We start from the raw sequence: 20,362 nt of genomic DNA, 5'->3' as shown, positions 1-20,362 counted from the left end.
AGATAATCCAAGCCCTAATTTGAAAATCGATTCTTGCCCTTGGTTTCCCATTGGCTAGTGACCTCATAGGGATCATTGCATTAAGATCACTAAAAATTTCTCCTTTAATCCCCTTCTCCCCCTCAATAAGGTCAAGCACACTCTTGATTGATCAACTCCACCCACTTGACCTAATTTTGGGTCCACTTGGTCCCGTGTGGTCACACAACTTTTGGAAGGTAATTTGACAAAGACCATTTGAAAACCAAGTTTTCACAAAGGTTTCTAGGACTAGGTTCCTCCTTGATAAGTCTCATTTGCAAACCGTAGCCCTTGAAACTCCCTTGGTCCTTCTTAGAGAGCCTTACACTTTGCTTCTCAAGCAAGCGAACCATAAAATTGAGTCTTGTGAATAGGCCTTAGGAATCACTCCTTTTCTCTTCATTGGTTCATCATTCTAGTGATTCCCTTTACCACTGGGTCTCCTTCATTTGGTGAAAGTCTGTAAAGATCAGGGAGCTTTCGCTGAGGTGACAATGGGTTAAATCTCCATTGTTTCCCTTGGCCTAGTAGTTGTCCCTTTAGGATCTCCTCCTACGATCCCTCCTAGTTTGAGAGGTAACGGTGACAGTGGACCTCTATCCCAAGTGTTTATAACTTTATTGTGCCCTCTAGCTTTTTCCTCTTTACAAGACCTGCTAGTTGTGCAGCAACAGGCCCCTTTTGAATTTTTTCCCCGATCTAATATTAATAAGAATTGTTTACAACTAAATATCAGTCATGATGACTTATCATGTTAAAATTAAAGGATGCAGCTTCTGTTTTGCACAATCCAATTTAGATATTTGTAAATGTCACTCTTTCATTGAATGGTTGTGACTGTTGCTTGTTAGATGTTGTTGATGTTTGGGAGTAGTTAATTGTAAAATTGTATGTCTTGAAGGAAAACCCCATTTAAGCTGTTTTGTTATATCCTTCATGTTCTTTTTTCACCATTCTATCAAAATTTTGGAGCATGCTACCAAAATACATGAATATAAGTAATTTGGGTTGTTCCCATGTTTTGAGTAACAATGGCCCTTAGTGAGCATCCTTGCATTTCTTGTGAGATATTCCTCCCAGAGTGACCTAAAGTATATGGTTAAATGACACTAGAAAGAAGTGCGGAAGATCTAAGTATTACATGAGGGATTTACATAGCACAAAGAGAGAATCTAAAGAGTAGAAAATAATGCAGAATCCATGAGGTTCAATCTTGGTTTTAGTGTTCAAACCACGACTTGCTTTATGTTAAACAGATCAATTGTCCTGCTTAGTTGTTCTGTGTACCTGCTTTAATTGCTATTTAAAAGTTCCATGGGTAGATAATTGCCTTTGACAATGGCAATTGCATTTCTATATGGTTCTCCATATTTTATCTCTCCATTGCATATATTTTCTCTCTTTTCACTGAATACAAGCCTTTGCATATAATGAGTAAATTCTTATTACTTGGTTTGTATTATTATGCAGATCGTTTTGCTTCTTAGGCTTGTTCCACTACTTCCATTCAACATGCTAAATTATCTTCTTTCAGTAACTCCTGTCAGTATAGGGGAGTATATCCTTGCTTCATGGATTGGTATGATGGTATGTATTTTCCTACACTTGTTCCCGAGTATTTGTTGTTTTCGTTTTCTTTCTTTTTTTATTGTCCCAAATCTTTGTTTTTGTTTGCAAGCATTAGTCACACATTCAGACATTTAGGCCTAGTCTAAATTCATGATAGTATGCTGCATTTATATATTCCAAGATCGTAATGGATTTTTAGACACTATCTTTTGTCAGTTATCTCCAGTCACAAGGTTCGTAGGTTTGGGCTTTTACCTACTTTATTTTTAAGAGTTGTTTATCTTTGATTTGCCGGAAGATTTGGAAAGTGGCATTCACAAGAATATAGAAGAGTCTGACATGATTTGCTAGTGGATGAACTGATGCTATGAATAAATGGTTTGCTGATTGCTCACAATCTTTGATGTAGTAATCAGAACAACACTGAAGAAACAAGGAATACAAGTCACACTTCATTTTGAAACTGTCACAGTGCATTGATTTGCATCATTCGTCACTTTGTTACATATGGGAAATACATCAATGATGCCTTGTACAAAGAATGGTTATGGGTTTGGAAATGATTCGTTCAAATTTTCAACGAATGGGGTTGTACATAGCTATATAGATGTATCAGTAGGAGCGAAAGTTTTTATGTGCATAGTCTGCATTTATATGTTTAAGTGAGAACTTGCTGTAATTTCTTTATTGCGTCTGTTTTATTGCCAGTTTAAAAGTTGTGGATTTTTCTATGCTAATATTAAAAATAAATTATAATAACTACATTTACAGTAATAAAATGGCATTTGATACTGCACTTAGCAAATGTTTAGGAAATATTTCCTGGAAGCATCCTTTCAGGAAAGTTTTGGGCAACCTTTTTACGTGTTTCCATACCAGGAAACATTTCTTTTACGAATATATGCCCTCAGTCAAATTGATAAGTTACAAAGTACATATGGGAATTATTACCCACCAAAATGGGTAACCCTATTCGAGAAAACTTTTTCTCCTAGGACGGCCACCCAGCCAGCAGCTCTGCATACAGTGATGATGATATGCCACATTCTTCTGCCATTTGCACGGGTCATTCACTTCTCACCAACCAGTGTTCCTCTTGAATGAAGGTGGGCTACCACTCGGCATGTACTTTAGTCTTTTTGCAATCAAGTGCTTTTACTTAATGTTTTGGGCATTTTAACATGGATAAAGGGGTGATCTGTGTTGGACATTGGTGTCTTCTATTGGTATTTTCATCAATAAAATCAAAAGAGAAAAATTGAATTTATATTTACCCCACAAGTGTTCATGTTGGCCCCTCCAAGATCAAGTCAGCCTGCCCCAAGGGACACAACTCTTCACATGGACGAATAACTATATATCAAGTGTATTCACTCTCCTTCAAGGTAGAATTCAAATCTCTTATGTATCTCTGTTTTATGTGCAAGTCTAAGGCACTATTTCTCTGTGGAACCTTGCGGCCTTGAGGCACTTATTCTCTGTGGAGACATATGGACGTAGGGCACTTATTCTTTATGGAACCATGCGGACCTGAGGCACTTACTCTCTGTGAATAGTGCGGACCTGAGGCACATTATCTCTGTGAATAGTGCGAGTTCTGTGGCTGAAGTTTGACCCTCTTAGAGACTTGTGGCAGACCTATTTATGAACAGAATTGAAGGGATCATTGCATTGGATATTCTCTCATAAGAAAGGGTTGTTGGGTTTTTCCCCTTGGAGTGGGGTTTTCCCAGGGTAATTTCTGGTGTCTCTTGTTTATTGTCTCACTGTGATCTTTACAGCTCTATGGATCTTAAAGTCAATGGGTGAAATTTTTCATGTGTAACTGCTTAATGCTTGGAATGCTCTAAAGAAGTCAGTTTGTATCATTGGAAGTGGTTATTAGTTTGGAAAATTGTACTAGTCTTGTTTGCACTAGAAAATCAACAATATGGATGATAGATTGATATTGACTGTAAACTTGTTCTCTCACCTTACCAGGGGGGTTAGTCTTTTGCCCTATTCCAATGGGACCTCCTCTAAGGCCTTAGGGTTATAAGAGGAACACTATTTGGATAACTTGGATTGAAGTAGCATGTCCATTACCATTCCACACATAACATTTTTCATCTTTCCCTTGATACCACATCCATCCTTCGGGTTAACTGTGATTGGTTCATTGGGATTTGGCACTCACACATCCATGTCCTTGAGTAGGGTCAGAAAACTTTGCCATGGAGGTTGGCGCAGCTAAAAGAAAAGAAAAAGAAGAACATGGCCACTACAAAAGAAAAATAAAAGTTAAAATGCAAAAGATGGTTGGACATAATTAGTACATGTGAAAAAGCATAGCATGAGCTCTACCCCCCTCATTAGCCATCACCCGGTCCCTGAGCGCTTGATGCTCCATCTCATCATAAGGAATCTTTGCTTTTCCCAACCTTTATGAGAGAGAAGTTGACTCATCTTAAGGGTTACAATAAATGCTATATCATAAAAAACATGCTTTGATCCTTCAACTATGCACCATATAAAAGCATTATAAAAAGAAGTAAAACGCGCACTAGAGTGGTTGGAAAAAGAGACTGAGGAAAGGGATAGCTCATGCGTCCATGATTGCTTCCTCCATTACATCTATACGCTCAGGATGTGGACCTCCATCAGCTAGTCCTCTAGCTATGGCCTTTAGCCATGAGTCATTCCCCTCTATTGCCACCTATTGTCACTAACGCCAATGAGTTGAAGGGTCGACCTTGGAAATGCCACCTTTCTTTAGGTGGTGGAAACACCTAATAGGGTTGATTACCTAGCCATCTCTGCAATTGTGGGGAACACTTTTACGAGATATGGTATAGTTAGATATTTGAAGGTGGTTCTGGTTTGGAGTATTACTAAGCCCTTAACAGTTTAGTCCACTTATATGCATCTATTGTTATTGTCTCTAATGAGTGGTTGCTTTCACTTGAGTTTGGGATCGTTTTGCCAGGTGGGTTTGCACATAGTAGCTGGGGCCTTGAGAGCACACTATCCACTCCTACTCCACATGATGCCCAGGTCATACTACACTTTTGAAGAGCATGATGACCTTGCAGATGCAACATTGCCCTTCAACGATAGAGCATTGGACACTTTGATGATCTTGACAGATGATTGACACCCAAAGCACCCTTAGATGCTAGAACACTGAGCTCACTTTGTTAGTTTGTGTAGCTCGGATAGGTGTATTAGTCTTAGATTGTCTCTATGAGGCTAGGGAACACATTTTCTTTAATACCCAGAAAACGTTTCATGAGAAAAAGGCCTTAATTAGATTTAATTAAGTAGTTAATTAATTTTCCGAAGTCTAATTTAGGGAAATAAGCTTAATTAATCCATATTAATTGGGGTAATTCGATTTTCCTTTAGAGACTTCCGAAAAGGTCACTTGATGGGGTCAACATAATCTTAGCCATCAATTGAGATTAGATCATGACTGTTGATTCGTCAACAAGAGATCATAAGAGGAAATCGAAGGGCATTTGGAGAACAGATTGAGACACAAAATTGCAATGAGAGAAAGGATGCAAAGATAGCGCAGGGACACCAATAGCAAGGGTTTCAACAAGAAGAATTGAGTGATTTCTAGAGGAATTCTCCATGAAATTCCAACATTTCGAGAGGAAGGAATAGAGGTTGAATTATTCTGCAAAGAGGCCGCACTAACTAGTGCACATTACTGGAAAGTTGCTCAATTTCCAGTTGTCAGAGTCAGTTGTCGGAGGAGGTGAAAATAGCTCAGTCGAGTTGCAGGCGGACGAAGGGGTTGCAAGAACGATATTCCTGTGGTAGTGCGAGTTCAAGTAGATTCGTACGCACTTCCAGAATTTTGCTAGTGCAAGTTGTAGGTAGGAGGCTGTGAGGTTTTGTAATGTTCCAAACTTAAACAAACAGTGATATGCAAAAGAAAATACAATTCATACACAGAAAAATAAAAATGATCAGCAAATACTCAATACAAATTAGAAATGAGAACCAACTGAGCCATTTTATTAATGGAATGGAGCAAGTACAATAGTATGGAAATGCACTTGGGCTTGCCTTAAGGACAAGCTTGACAGAACCCAGGTGTCAAACAATAATCACAATGTTGGAAAGATAACTTCTTCTCTAATGCTCTGCGCTGTCTCCTAGTAACTACACTACTGGCTGGAAAGGAACTACAAGAAACCATGTCTTCGATGCTCAGAAAATGATGAAACTTCAGCCCCACACTCCTTGGCCAAAACCCACAAAAACCCAGAAAGGGTTTGGTCTGAATCCAACCTCCAAAATTTGGCCTCCTCTATGGCCTACGCCCTCCAAACTGCTCCAAGAATACGGCCTACAAGAAATGGACAAGAAATCCTCCTCCAAGCTCTGAAAGTGAGGCAAACACCACTCCAAGTATCTCCTCTAACCTCCGCGGCAAAGCTTAGCCTCAAGGGCTGATAGTCTACCCATGAAGTGAGCTCCCAGTACTGCCTCTGCGTTGGCCGAGTGTGAAGGTGATACTGCCAAGCAACAAGCTCAACTAGCTCCCAAACTCTCCCAGATGCCGAAAATCCTCCCTAGCCTCCTCTCTAGAAAATCTTACGCCCAAACTCCGCTGCAAGACACCAACAACAAACTCGACCTCCTCTCCACTACGTCCTCTAGTAATACACACCACCTGGAAGTGAATGCCACTGCTAGAAATCACAATGAGAGCCCCCTTGTGAAGTAATGCAGAAAAACTTCCCAGGGTGGCACTCGAAGTCCCCCGAAGAAAGGGTGAGCTCTTCTCTTGAAGAACTTGTGCTAAACAACGAGTGACTCGGCTAAGCACCTTGAGCAACCAAGAGAAATTGATATACCGAGAAAGATGAATGAGATGAGGAGAGTTGTCTTCCTTATATAGATTTCGTGGAGCACTTTTCCCTACAATTCGTCCTCCATCATGGGCCCTCACTTAACCACCATCATGCAAAACGTAACCAACTCCATGCAAATCGAACTAGGGAGTGCGTATTTCCCTAGTGAGGGTGGCCCTCATGTGTAACTTAACTACAACACAAATAACTTCGTAAGTCTAATCTCCTAATAAAATCTAATGGGGTCTATTAGCTCCAAAATTGGCCCCATAATACAAAAATAAGTCTTGTTCCAAAATAATTTAGGAAGGGCCATGATAGGTTTTGTAGAAAGAAACTTCATATTTCCAGATCAATTTTGCCAATGGAGAAATTTGTCGGAGGTTTGCCAGTGTCAGGCAAGCAGTTGATGTACTCTTTACTTTGCTGAAGAATTAATAATAAAACCCTCATCTGTAGAATGGTTTTCCTTTTAGGGTTTTTCCAGGGACATTTTTCTGAAAATACTGGTGTTAATTATTTGTGTGTGTGTGCATAATTTCCTTAGTTCTTGTGGTTATTTATTTTTCTGTGAAGTTGCAGTTGTGTTTTATTCAGTATTGCTGCAAGTTAATTGCAGAAGACGAATAATTTAAATAGATTGGCGAATAATAACCTGTAATTGCAACATAATTTAAAATTCACGTGGTATCAGAGTAGATCTGATGGCAGAAGGAAGATCTGGCCAGAGCATAAGAAGAGAAAGGTGAGGATTTTAACCCAGTTCAAAATTCTTCAGTTATTTTTCCAATTTTAAGATGCTTTTGCACTAGACATGTGTCCAAATTTTGGGACATCAGTAGGGCTTGTGTGTTGAGAAATCTAGGGCAACTAAATTAGGTCGATTTCTCTTACTTTGATAACTGCTTGTGATGTTCTTTTACTTAACTTAATGTACTTGTAATTAGCTTCTTGTTCACTTGATTATTATCGTGTTCATATCGTCAAACAATGACCAATCTATGAAGATCAATAGAACAAGAGGACACAAAATATAGGCTGCTAGCCAAGGCCAAAACTCTCCCTTGAGAGGAAAACCCACAAGAATTCTTCTCTTCTTATAGAATCTTCAAATGACGAATTCCAAGGCTTAATACCCATGACAAAAACCCCTCCAAGACCAAGTCAACCTCTCCTTTGATGAGCTTGTCCTTCACAAAGTCAACCCAAGTCAAATTTCATCAAAACTTCAAATTTCAGCCTCTTCTTCAGAATTTAGGACAATGCTTTTGGTTTACAATTTTTGGCCTCTACTGCAGAAACCCTAACTCGCACCTATAAGTGAGAATATGGTGAAATGAGTCTCCTTCTTCCTTCGCTTGTGGAACTTCTTCTTCCTTAGGTATTCAACCTCCAAAGTTTATATTCTTGACACCTAAATTTGGCTCCTTGAGATCACCGTAATTCGGTCTCGCTACAATACAAAGATGCCCTAATTGCTTTGCATGTGTGAGAGAATTTGACCCAAAATTCAAACATTCAAACTTTGATTTTCCTTCTTTTGTTCTCCTACTTTGTTCCTTTGGTCTATTTTTCGTCCTTGATCGAACTTGTTAGATTATCTCCAAATGAGGTTGAGTGTCATCTTATATATAGGCTTCTAGGGAACCCTAATTAGGCCGACTTCATCATTGTAGGTCGACTTAACTTTTTGCAGGCCAACTTCATCATTGAAGGTCAACTTAACTTTTTGCAAGCCGACTTGGTCTTGGAGGGACTTTATGACACAAATTTGACTTACATAAATTCTTTTGACTTGATACATAATGCCCAATAGGGTCTTTTACATATAACAAAAACAAATCATTTAGGATCAACCTTGTTCCGGGGGGTCAACGTGTCTGAATCTGACACTCGAATCCCCGTATCCTACGAATCCCGAATCTCCGTATCAGGTGACTTAGTTTATAATTATTGGCCCTCTCTCCCTTAGCGGTCCCCACCTTCCACTAATTCCCCACCCTTCCTTTCTCTCTCAGTTCTCACTATGCAAATTGCCACTTGGGTCGAATTTTCTCTCCTTGTTGTCCCCACTCTCTGGTAAAGCTGCAATTTTCCTTTTTCCTCCTAAGCCCCAATGTCGGAAATTTCTCCCCTTCTCCAAAATTGTCTCTAATGCGAAAAATTAAAATTGGGGATATTACACTCTTGGAGGTATTCCTTCTTCCTAGGAAAATTTTATTACTACCATCAGTAACAAGAACACGGTTCCTACATTTGACGAGCTCTTGGGAAAGTATAATAAAAAAGAGGCCAAAATAATTTCCAGAGGAAGAATTCCCAAGCATGAGGAGGGAGAACCTACTGCCTTTGCTGTCCAAGGCGAGAAGAAGAAAGGAAGAAGAGGCCATCACTATTCGAAAATGCTTGCTCCCAACAATTCCTCTAAATGGAACCGAGACTTATCAAAAGTCCAATGCTACAATTGCCATAAGAATGACCATTATGCCGGTGATTGTCCAAAAGAAAAGAAGAGCACCAAGATCCAACTTCAACAATCGTTCCAACAAATCTGATTATAGAAGAAGAAGAGAAGCTCCTTCTACTTGTAAAGAGAGCTTATGTTCCTCAATGAACCCAAGGTGTGATAATAATGCAACTGAAACACAATCAAAATACTTTCTTGTTTCTGCTCTTTCTTGTGACAATTGGTTGGTTGATACTTGTGCCTCAAGACACTTTCCTGGCTATAAAAAAGTGCTCTCTAATTGAGAGTGAGATCGATCAGAAAATCATTCTTGGAGACAACTCTACATATCCTATAAAGGGATCTGGTTATGTTTCCTTCCATCTGGATCATGCATGATAGATGCCTTCACTATGGGATCAAGATGTCAAGGTATGTATAAAGTTAATGGAAGACCTATCCACGCATTGATCCATGACAACAACCATCAAAGTGAACTTTGGCAGCGAAGGTTTGCTCATTTGCACTATAAAGCATTACCTCATGTGAGAAAGATGGTTTTCAGAATGACGGAGATTAGATTTGATCACGATGGAGTTTGCCAATGGTGCGATAGTGGGAAGCAAGTAAAGGGACCATTCCCATCGAGCAAAAGTAGAACCAGTTAGGTACTTCATCTTGTACATTCTGATTTATGTGGACCAATGCCTATAACTTGTCTTGGTGGCTACGTGTATTATATAATATTTATGGATGATTTTTCTCAAAAGACATGGATCTACTTTTTGAAAAACAAAAGTCAAGCATTTAACATGTTTAAAGATTTCAAAGCTTTGGAAGAAAAACAAATTGGAAAACAAATCAAAATTGTCTGATCTGATAATGGAGAAGAGTTCACTTCAAATGATTTCATTGACTTCTGCAAAGAAGTTGGAATCAGGAAATAGACTACAATACCGTATAACCGAGAACAAAATGGTGTGGCTAAGAGAAAGAATAGAACTATCATGGAGGTAGTCAAAGCTATGTTGCATGATCAGAGACTACTAAAGTTTCTATGGGGAGAAGCTGCTAACACAACTGCCTATGTTCAAAATAGACCCCTTCACTGTGCCCTAAACAACAAGACTTTGGAAGAAGTCTTCTCTGGTGAAAATTTCGAAGTTGGACACTTGAGGATCTTTGGCTTCCCTCTCTACTTCCCCGTGCGAAAAGAAAAGAGGAGCAAGCTAGAAGCCTCAAGTAAGAAACATACGTTTGTTGGTTATTGTGAAAATTCTAAAGCTTACAAAATATATGTACATGGACAAATAAATATAGAGTTTAGTAGGGATGTAACATTTGATGAAGATGCAACTCTTGGAATGGCAAGAGGCACTCTTCCTCCTGCTAACGTTGATAGTCAAGATGATGCATTTGAGATACAAGGAAATACTGAGCCTGAAATTGATCTTGTTGATGAGCCCATGGAGCCCATGGATCCTTTGGATCCAACTCCATGTGGTCCTCTTGCTAAAAGGATACCTTTGTGACACCCGTCAAGATGTTGAGAAACATGCTGCTCCTAGAGGAACCTTCAGAGAAAGCAAGAAACCACACCGGTTGCAAGGATATGTTGTAGCCATGAGCAACATTATTCAAGCTGAACCATGCACTTTTGAAGAAGATGTGAAGGTTCAAGTGTGGAAAGATGCAATCCCTGAAGAATATGAGTCCATCGTTCATAATGATGTATGGGAGGTGGTTCCAAGACCCTAGGGTAAATGTATTGTGTCTTCTTAGTGTCTATATAAAATTAAACATGGTGTTGATGGCAATATTGAAAATTATAAAGCTAGATTTGTCGCTAGGGGGTTCCCTTAGAAAGAGGGAATAAACTATGATGAAATCTTTGCATCTGTTGCTCGTTATACAACCATCCAACCTATTGTGACTCTAGCTGCTAGCCAAGGATGGTCCCTTCACCAAATGGATGTGAAGACTTCTTTTCTGCATGGCTTCATCAATGAAGAAGTATTTGTGGATCAACCACAAGGCTTTGAAGTACATGACTGAAAAACTCATGTGTGTCGACTGAAGAAAGGCCTCTATGGTTTGAAGCAAGCTCCAAGAACTTGGTATGCCCGCATCAATAACATTTTGATGAAGCTTGGTTTTACTAGAAATAATGTTGATCCAAATCTTTACTTCGAGACAATCCAAGGTATGCCTTTCATTTTGGTATTATATGTTGATGATTTATTTATGACCGGTGGCGAACCTCTTATCCTCTAGTGTAAGATGGACTTAGTTTCTGAATTTGGAATGAAAGATCTTCATTTGATGCACTACTTTCTAGGTCTTGAAGTATGGAAAAAACTTGGTGAGATTTTACTTTCTCAAGGAAAATTTGTTGTCAAGTTGCTTGAAAGATTTGGCATGACAGAATGTAAATCCATGAATACTCCAACGGAGATGAACTTCAAGAAGTCGTATGGTGAAGCTGCAGTTCCAAATTTGGGAAATACTTATGAGTATCAGCAATTGACTGGGGCATTGATGTTCTTGGTGAACACTAGACTGGACATATGTTTTGTGGTCAATACTCTGAGCCAATTTATGATTAAACTATCTTATGCACATTGGATTGCTGCAAAGCATGTGCTGAGATACCTGCACGAGGTCATCAATCTTGGATTGAAATATACTGTCGGAGAGGTAAGATTACTTGGGTACTTAGATGTTGATTGGGCTGGTACTCTATTGACAAAAAAAACACATCTGGGTGCTGCTTCAACTTAGGATCTACCATGATATCTTGGATGAGTAGGAAGCAAAAGTTTGTAGCCCTCAGCACGACAAAAGCTGAGTACATTGCTGCTAGCATGGCTAGTTGTGAGGCAGTATAGCCGAGGAAGCTCTTTGGAGAGCTGTTTGAGCATGTTCTGGACACAATAGTATTTTACTATGACAATAAGAGTGGGATTCGACTTGCAACAAATCCTGTGTTCCATGACAAGTACAAGCATATTGAGATCAAATATCACTATATCTGGGATATGGTGTAGAGATGAGCAATACGACTCCATCATATAACGACTGATGACTAGATCGCCGACATTCTTACCAAGCCTTTGCTGAAAGGGATGTTGTTGTTTTTCAAAGAGCAGCTTAGATTGGTGGATGTGACCCTTCAAAGAGGGGGTGGTCATGGATGATGAAACTTGGTTGTGTGAGATCCTTGTCATGTGTTGGAAAGTGGATCCCCCCAAGCAGAGATGAGACTTGCTTGTGTGAGATCCTTGTCAAGTGGGTTATCCCCCCAAGCAAAGATGTGACTTGGTTTTGCAAGATTCTTAACAAGTGGGTTATCCCCCCAAGTGGAGATGAGACTTTATTGTGCGAGATCCTTGTCATATGTTGGCAAGTGACAATCCCCCCAAGTGAATATAGGGTGATGGATGAATCTCCCCTATGATGATTCTACTTCATTAGATTGTAACATCATTGTTCCAAATCAGAGATTACAGAGATCCTTGTGTCAAAAAGAAATTCCTCCCTAGCTGAGAGAGAGTGTTAAAAATTGGCAACGAAGGGATGAATTTCCTTCAACAAAATTTCATTTCTGACTATTCTAGAGTGACTTTCTAAATATAGTAAGTCACTTTTGAAAATTAGTAAGTCACCTTGCTTCAATTGGTAATCATATACAAATGATGGAACATCACTCAACATCTCCTTAATCAATCTAAATTGTTTAATTTTTAATTTAATCATCATCATTATTATTATTATTACACTTATGATACTATAATATTATCTAAAGAGGAATTAGATGTCACCTCTCCTACTTGGCATTCAATCATGCCACTACACATCTCTCTCCTTAATAGCAAATCAAACTCTCTCATTCAATGATACATTACTCTCTCTCTCTCTTTTAAAGGATTCATTCCTCACTGCAACCACTGATTTATTTTACCTACTTATTTGCCAATAAGTTATTTACGAAAATGCTTCAGTAAACATTAAAATAAATTTTGCTGCAGGTATCACACGATAATACAGAAACAAACACATGCACAAGAATCAACACATCAACATAGATATTTTGGACAAATGTCCCTGCAAAAACCCAATGCGGAAAAACTGGTGCAACAGAGGAGGATTTTATTATTCAGCAATTCTTCAGTACAATTGGGTGCCAAACTGGCTTACCCAACAGAGAACAAATTCTCCAGCACTTCTCCCAACCTCAGCGTCAGGCTTACTGGCCTCTACACAACTCCTAGACCTACTGCGTCATCTCTTGCCTCTCTGCGTCAACACTGGGCCTCTCTGCGTCACACACACGGGCCTTCCAGTGACTGCGCAGTTTGCTGCCTTTGCGTTTGCCTGAGAGGCTCACCCACGCAGGCCTTCCAGTGACTACGCAGTCTGCTACCTCTGTGTCTGCTTGAGAGGCTCTACGTCTGCCTCTCCAACCTCTACGCTGGTCTTCTGGCGCTGATCCCGACTCTCTGTTCCGTCCTTGTTGCTCCCCGAACCACTAGTTCGAATTTCTCAGCTACCCCCGCTCCAGATATCGAACTGACTAGTCTCCCTCAGTGTGTTCTCCAATTGACCCTCAAGCCTCTTCCTATGTTACCGGATCCGGCAGAGGCAGGAGGAATATTGCCGAATCCACGGATTTGAACCGGATCCGGATACGATACACCAAAAATACATCTAAAATACGTATTTTATAAATATATAGTTTTTGGAAACGGTAAACTTTCCCAGGATACGGATCCCGCTGGTGGCTGCCGAAAACAGTGAAATGGTCGCCGAAAAGTCAGAAAAAAAGCGGAATTTTTTTAGGTTTCGATTGTCGCTGTAAGTTTAGATATGCGTTCTCAGCCAGCCAAGAACGTTGTCATCAGTCAGTGGTTGTCCCCACGCTGCCGTCAGTCAGTCATTGCCCCAGCCAGCAAGGCTTAGCCACGGTGCTCAACCACCGCCTCGTTGTTGCCCGTTGATGCTCAGCGGACAGGTTTAAAAAAAAATTTGAAACGTCATATAAAATACACAAGAAAATTATAATCGCTTATAACTTCCGAATCCTGGTAACATAGGAAAATTATAATCGCTTATAATACAAGACATTATAAACTTTAATGAACGTGGATGTGACGAAAATTATAATAGACTTATTGTTAATTTAAATATTTAAAGTTTAAAAAGTAAGTTTTTATTTTAATCAATTTTAAAATTTCTCTTCATGTTTAAAAAGTAAGTTTTCTAAAATAAGTTTAATAATTTGCTTAATATAAATATTATAACTAATAATTGATTTTTAAATATTTATAAATGATGCATTAATTTTATTATAATTAAATTAATAATTATTTTAAATATTTATAAATGATGCATTAATTTTATTATAATTAAACTAATAATTATTTTTAAAGTATTACATTAAATTATATATATAAAAATTCACATATGTTTTTTATTTTTATATAAATTTAATTAATGTTTAATTAATATTAATAAATGATACATTAAATATGAAATTATTTATACAATAATTATTTATTGTATGTAAAAATTATATATTTAAAAACTAACTTATGATTTTATTTTTATATTAATATAAATTTTAATTTTAAAAATTTTAATTTTTTTTTATTTGCTTGTACTTGACGTTTCCTTGCCGTTTCCGGATCCTGGATTTTCAAAAAATTAGCGGATCCGTATCCGAATCTGTATCCGTATCCGGATCCGGATCCGAATCCTGGTAACTTAGGCCTCTTCTTATACTTTTCCTATTGGTCCTTCAATGACCGAGATTAAATCTCTAATCAATGACTAAGATTAGATTTGGCTTGATCCATGACTTTTGGAACCTTCTAACCTAGTTTTATATTAATATCCATTAATATTTTATTTTTCCTAAGTTTAGACTTAGGAACTCCATTAAAATTATTAATTATTTTAATATCTCCCAAACTGGTTAGAATCCGCCCAAACCATTTCTGGGTCTTGGAGATCTCATGTGCTTTAGCCTCTCCACCAATTTTCATGGCTAGAGCACATCCGATGTTACCCCAAATCAACACTCCCTCTTAGCGAGGATTGTGCTCTAGTAATACTCCACATTGAGCATTACTCTGATCATACGGCATTGGTACCTATGCTGATCGTAAGCCTCCTTGCCCAACATCCTATGCACTGTTGCATCCTGTACTGCTGCCCATGGCTCTATCACTGCCACTGCTACATTTGTACTGCAGCTCGGCCTGCATCCATGCTGCTGCTGATCCATCTTCCCAACACTGCATCTGCACTGCAACTCCCTCTGCATTCGTGCTACTGCTGGTTCTTCTTCCCAACATTGCATTTGCACAACAATCTCCTTCTCGTCATGTTGCATCGTGCTACTGCTGACTGCTACTGAATTGCGACATCATACCCATTTCTACTACTGAAATGGATTCTTTATCATCCCCATCTTCTCCCTGAAATAATCAAGCTTGGTTCTTCCAAGGGCCTTGGTAAGGATGTCTGCCACCTGTTCTCCTGTAGGAGTGTAGTTCAACTGTACAACTCCTTGTTGGACATAGTCTCTGACAAAGTGACACCGGATATCAATATACTTTGACTGATCGTGAAACAATGGATTCTCAGAGAGCTTGATGCAACTCTGACTATCACACATGATCCTGGTCGCTTCCATCTTTCTTTTGAATAGGTTCGCAAGCAGTTTTCTAAGCCATATGGCCTCGTAAGGAGCTGTGCTTGCGGCCATATATTTTGCCTCTGCTGAGCTCAGAGCCACGGATCTCTGTTTCTTACTGCACCAAGAGGTCATTCTTGATCCAATGTTGAAACAGTACCCAGAGGTACTTTTCCGATCCATAGAACTTCCCGCCCAATCTTCATCAGTAAATCCACTCAATCTGATATCCTTACTCCTGGTGTATAAGAGTCCATAATCGACTGTTCCCTGTATATATTTGAGAACACGTTTGGCTACTACCCAATGCGCCCTCTTTGGTTCCACTATGAACTGATTGAGGGTGTTGACAGCGTAAGAAATGTCAGGCTTGGTAATGACCAGATAGATCAGGGACCCTATGAGTTGTCTATATAAGGTGGGATCAACATCCTTGTCTTCTGATGCATCAATCTTCTTCCAGTTGGTGATCATTGGAGTAGCCATGGGTCTACAGTCCTCCATCTTGAATCTCTTCAGGATTTCTATAGCATATCTCCCTTGCCCAAGGAAGATCTCCTCCTTTTGCTGCCAAACTTCCAACCCTAGGAAATAATGCATTCGTCATAAATCCTTCATATCGAATTCTGTGGCTAGATTCTTCTTGCAGTCCCTGATGAGCTTGGATGATCCTGTCAGGAAGAGATCATCCACATACAATACTAAGATTAGAGGCTCATTCTCTACAACCAGATAGTAGAGATTTGGATCTGTGTCACTCTTGACAAATCCCATCTTCTGCAAGTAGCCATCGATTCGACCATACCATGCTCTAGGTGCCTGTTTCAGCCCATACAAGGATTTCTTCAATCTGCATACATGAGATTTCTTCTCATGTGTCTCAAAGCCCTCTGGTTGTTCAATGTATACCTCTTCTTCTATCACCCCGTTCAGAAATGCCGTTTTGACATCCATTTGATGAATCTCCCACCTCATCTGTGCTGTAAGAGATATCACGGTTCTAATAGATGTATACCTGGCAGTTGGGGCGAAGGTCTCTTCGTAGTCAATTCCTTCCTTTTGAGCATACCCCTTAGCCACAAACCTGGCTTTGTATTTCTCACCATTGTCATTTGCAGCGTATTTAATCTTGTAGATCCATCTCAAACCTACCACTGATCTGTCTTGAGGCCTTGGCACTACCTCCCTGACATCGTTCACCATTATGGAGTTGTACTCCTCTACCATTGCATCCAGCCAAACCTAATGTTGCGCTGCCTCCTGAAAACTGGCAAGCTCCCTATCATGAGCTACTAATGCCTGATATCTATTTGGCTATTTTCGCTCCCTCTTATTGTTCCTTGGCGCACCGATGAAGTCCTCTGCATCTCGTAGAATCTGACGAAGTTCCCTGCTCGTTCTTCCTCTGCCAGCAGGTGCTTTTGTTAGCTCCTCCTCATCCTCTAATTCCTTCTGATCCGAGGAAGAATTCTTTACTTCCGTTGGTTGAAGAGGTTTGACCAACGGCTCCTCTTTTCACTGCTCCTCGGAAGGCATTTTTCGAGATTTTCTGAAAGCCCTTCCTCCATGCACTTCACATCTCGTCGAATTACTACCTTCCTGCTCCCTGGAAGATAGATTTTGTATGCCTTAGCGTTCTCGCTATATCCCACTAGATATCCTTTCTCTGCAGTTTGATCTAGCTTCTTCCTCTTTTCCTTGGGTATGCGACATTATGCTAAGCTCCCAAATATCCTGAAATGACTGACTTTAGGCGTCTTCCCTCTGAAGACCTTCTCTGGAGTAATCTTTTCCAATGCCCGATGAGGAGTTCTATTCTGAACATAGATTGTTGTGTTGCATGCTTCTGCCCACAGGAATTTTGGCATATCCTGATCATACATCATTGCCTTAGCTGCTTTTACAATAGTCATGTTCTTCCTTTCTACTACTCCATTCTGCTTCGGATTGTAAGGAGCTGTCCACTCTCTTCTGATGTTCTCCTTAGCGCAAAAATCAGTGAAGTCCTTATCGACATACTCTCCACCATTATCTGAGCGCAAAACTTTTATTTTTTTCCAGTCAGATTCTCCATCAGAGCCTTGAACTCTTTGAATTGACAGAAAACATCGTCCTTGGTTTTCAGAAAATAAATCCAAGTTTTCCTGTAGTGGTCATCAATGAAGGTAAGGAAGTACTTGGCACCACTAAGAGCTTTAGTGGATATAGGTCCACAGATATCTGAGTGTATCAATCCTAGTACACTCTTAGCCTTGTTCTTACTTCTAGGAAATGTTGCTTTAGTATACTTTCCCAGAGCACATCCTCTGCATACATCATCTTGTTCTGTACTAAGATCCGAAACTCCTGTTACAGTGTTTCTGAGAATTCTCAGAGCCCCATGGTGCAAATGTCCCATTCTTCTGTGCCATAGTTCGTTCAAATCCTTGTCTCCATGATTGCCTATTAGTGCCATTGGTGATTCTAGTTGTAGTCTGTTTAACCTGTTACTTTTGATCTTGATCTGCACTTTCTTTTTCCAGCTTGGGTGTTTGACGTATACTTTCTCCTTAATGAAGAAAACGTCATAGCCTTTGCCTTGAAGTTGCGACACGGAAAGTAAATTCATCAGCAATCCTGGTACATGCAGCACATTGATAGCACGCAACCGCTGTCTCGTTTCTGTTTGAAAAACTATGGTACCCCTCCCTACTGGAGTACACTTTGCCTTGTTGCCCATGGTGATCTGAAAGTTCATTCTCTCCTCCTGATAATCTGAGAAACATTCCCGGATTCTCGTCATATGCCAAGAGGCTCGATTGTCTATATACCATACTTCTGATGATGCAGAGCTAGTCACACAAGCCACTTATTCTTCCAGCGTGGAAGCCAACATAGAGAAATCGAAGTTACTGTCTCTTGTGTAATTTTCTGAAAATCTGTGCGAGTCTCCTCACGTAGATGCCTCTGCATCATGGTATCGACCCATAATTGATTTTCCCTTCCTGTCTCTGATTACTTCCTCTGATACCATGTGAAAATTCTATCACTGCAACAACTGATTTATTTTACCTACTTATTTGCCACTAAGTTATTTATGAAAACCCTTCAGTAAACATTAAAATAAATTGTGCTGCAGATTTCACACCATAATACAAAAACAAACACATGCACAAGAATCAACATATCAACATAGATATTTTGGACACTTGTCCCCGAAAAACCCAATGGGGAAAACCGGTGCAACAGAGGAGGATTTTATTATTCAGCAATCCTTTAGTACAATTGGGTGCCAAACTGGCTTACCCAACAGAGAAAAAATTCTCTAGCACTTCTCCCAACCTCAGCGTTAGGCTTACTGGCCTCTACACAACTCCCAGACCTACTGCGTCAGCTCCTGCCTCTCTGCATCAGCATTGGGCCTCTCTGCATCACCCACACAGGCCTTCCAGTGACTGCGCAGTCTGCTGCCTCTGCGTTTGCTTGAGAGGCTCACCCACGCAGGCCTTCCAGTGACTGCGCAGTTTGTTGCCTCTGCATCTGCCTCTCCAACCTCTGCGCTGGTCTTTTGGCGCTGATCTCGACTCTCTGTTCCGTACTTGCTGCCTCCTGTTGCTCCCCAGACCACTAGTTCAAATTTCTCAGCTAACCCTGCTCCAGAAAGCGAACTGACTGGTCTCCCTCAGTGTGTTCTCCAATTGACCCTTAAGCCTCTTCTTATACTTTTCATGTTGGTGCTTCAACGACCGAGATTAAATATCTAATCAACGACTAAGATTAGATTTGGCTTGATCCATGACTTTTGGAATCTTCTAACCTAGTTTTATATTAATATCCATTAACATTTTATTTTTTCTAAGTTTAGACTTAGGAACGCCATTAAAATTTTTAATTATTTTAATATCTCCCAAATCGGTTAGAATCTGCCCAAACCATTTCTTGGTCATGGAGATCTCATGTGCTTTAGCCTCTCCACCAATTTTCATGGCTAGAGAAAATCCGATGCTACCCCAAATCAACATTCTAGAGTGACTTTCTAAATATAGTAAGTCACTTTCCAAAATTAGTAAGTCACCTTGCTTCATTTGGTAATCATATATAAATGATGGAACATCACTCAACTTATCCTTAATCAATCTAAATTGTTTAATTTTTAATTTAATCATCATTATTATTATTATTATTATTACACTTATGATACTATAATATTATCTAAAGAGGAATTACATGTCACCTCTCCTACTTGGCATTCAATCATGCCACTTCACATCTCTCTCCTTGATAGCAAATGAAACTCTCTCATTCAATGATACATTAGTCTCTCTCTCTCTCTCTCTCTCTCTCTCTTTTAAAGAATTCATTCCTCTCTCTCTTTAATGCTCTTATGCGCCTTTTACACTCTCTTAGACACTTTATTGTCTCGTCATAAAAAAAATTCCTCTTATACCTCTTTAATGCATAAGTTACACTTCTCCTTAATGGCTCGAATTACTAAGGCATGCATTCTCGTTCTTTATGGCATGAGTCACTAAGGCATGCGTTCTCTCTTTGATGGCATGAGTTACTAAGGCAAGTGTAGCTCTTTTATGGCATAAGTTACACTCCTATTTTGGCATATGTAACTTCTCCTCAAGGCATGGGAGTTACTCCTTCATAAATTCGACCTCCTTGCTCTTCTTATATATTTTTGCCTCTCATCCTCTCTACTACTCACTTGTGCATTGTGAAAGGAGAGTATGAACTTGAGAAAGAGAGAAATAGAGAGACTAGAGAAGAATTGAGAGAAGAGAGTCATGAATAGTA

The 20,362-nt window shown here is 39.6% G+C and overlaps 1 protein-coding gene across 1 annotated transcript in view; it reads left to right on the top strand.

Annotated features, from left to right (window-relative positions):
* The window catches only part of LOC149179379 (uncharacterized), a 180,538-nt gene that overhangs the window by 91,529 nt on the left and 68,647 nt on the right, over window positions 1-20,362 (top strand). Inside the window, exon 4 of the mRNA XM_089422449.1 lies at window positions 1,492-1,608. Within this exon, the coding sequence (XP_089278575.1) occupies window positions 1,492-1,608 (117 nt within the window). The remainder of the gene's footprint in view (window positions 1-1,491; window positions 1,609-20,362) is intronic.

This window comes from Pinus tabuliformis, chromosome 4_1, assembly GCF_031772625.1.
Source record: "Pinus tabuliformis cultivar Carrire ecotype Pingquan chromosome 4_1, CPIR1, whole genome shotgun sequence".
NCBI lineage: Eukaryota > Viridiplantae > Streptophyta > Pinopsida > Pinales > Pinaceae > Pinus > Pinus tabuliformis.
This window is presented reverse-complemented; position numbering and strand designations above follow the sequence as displayed.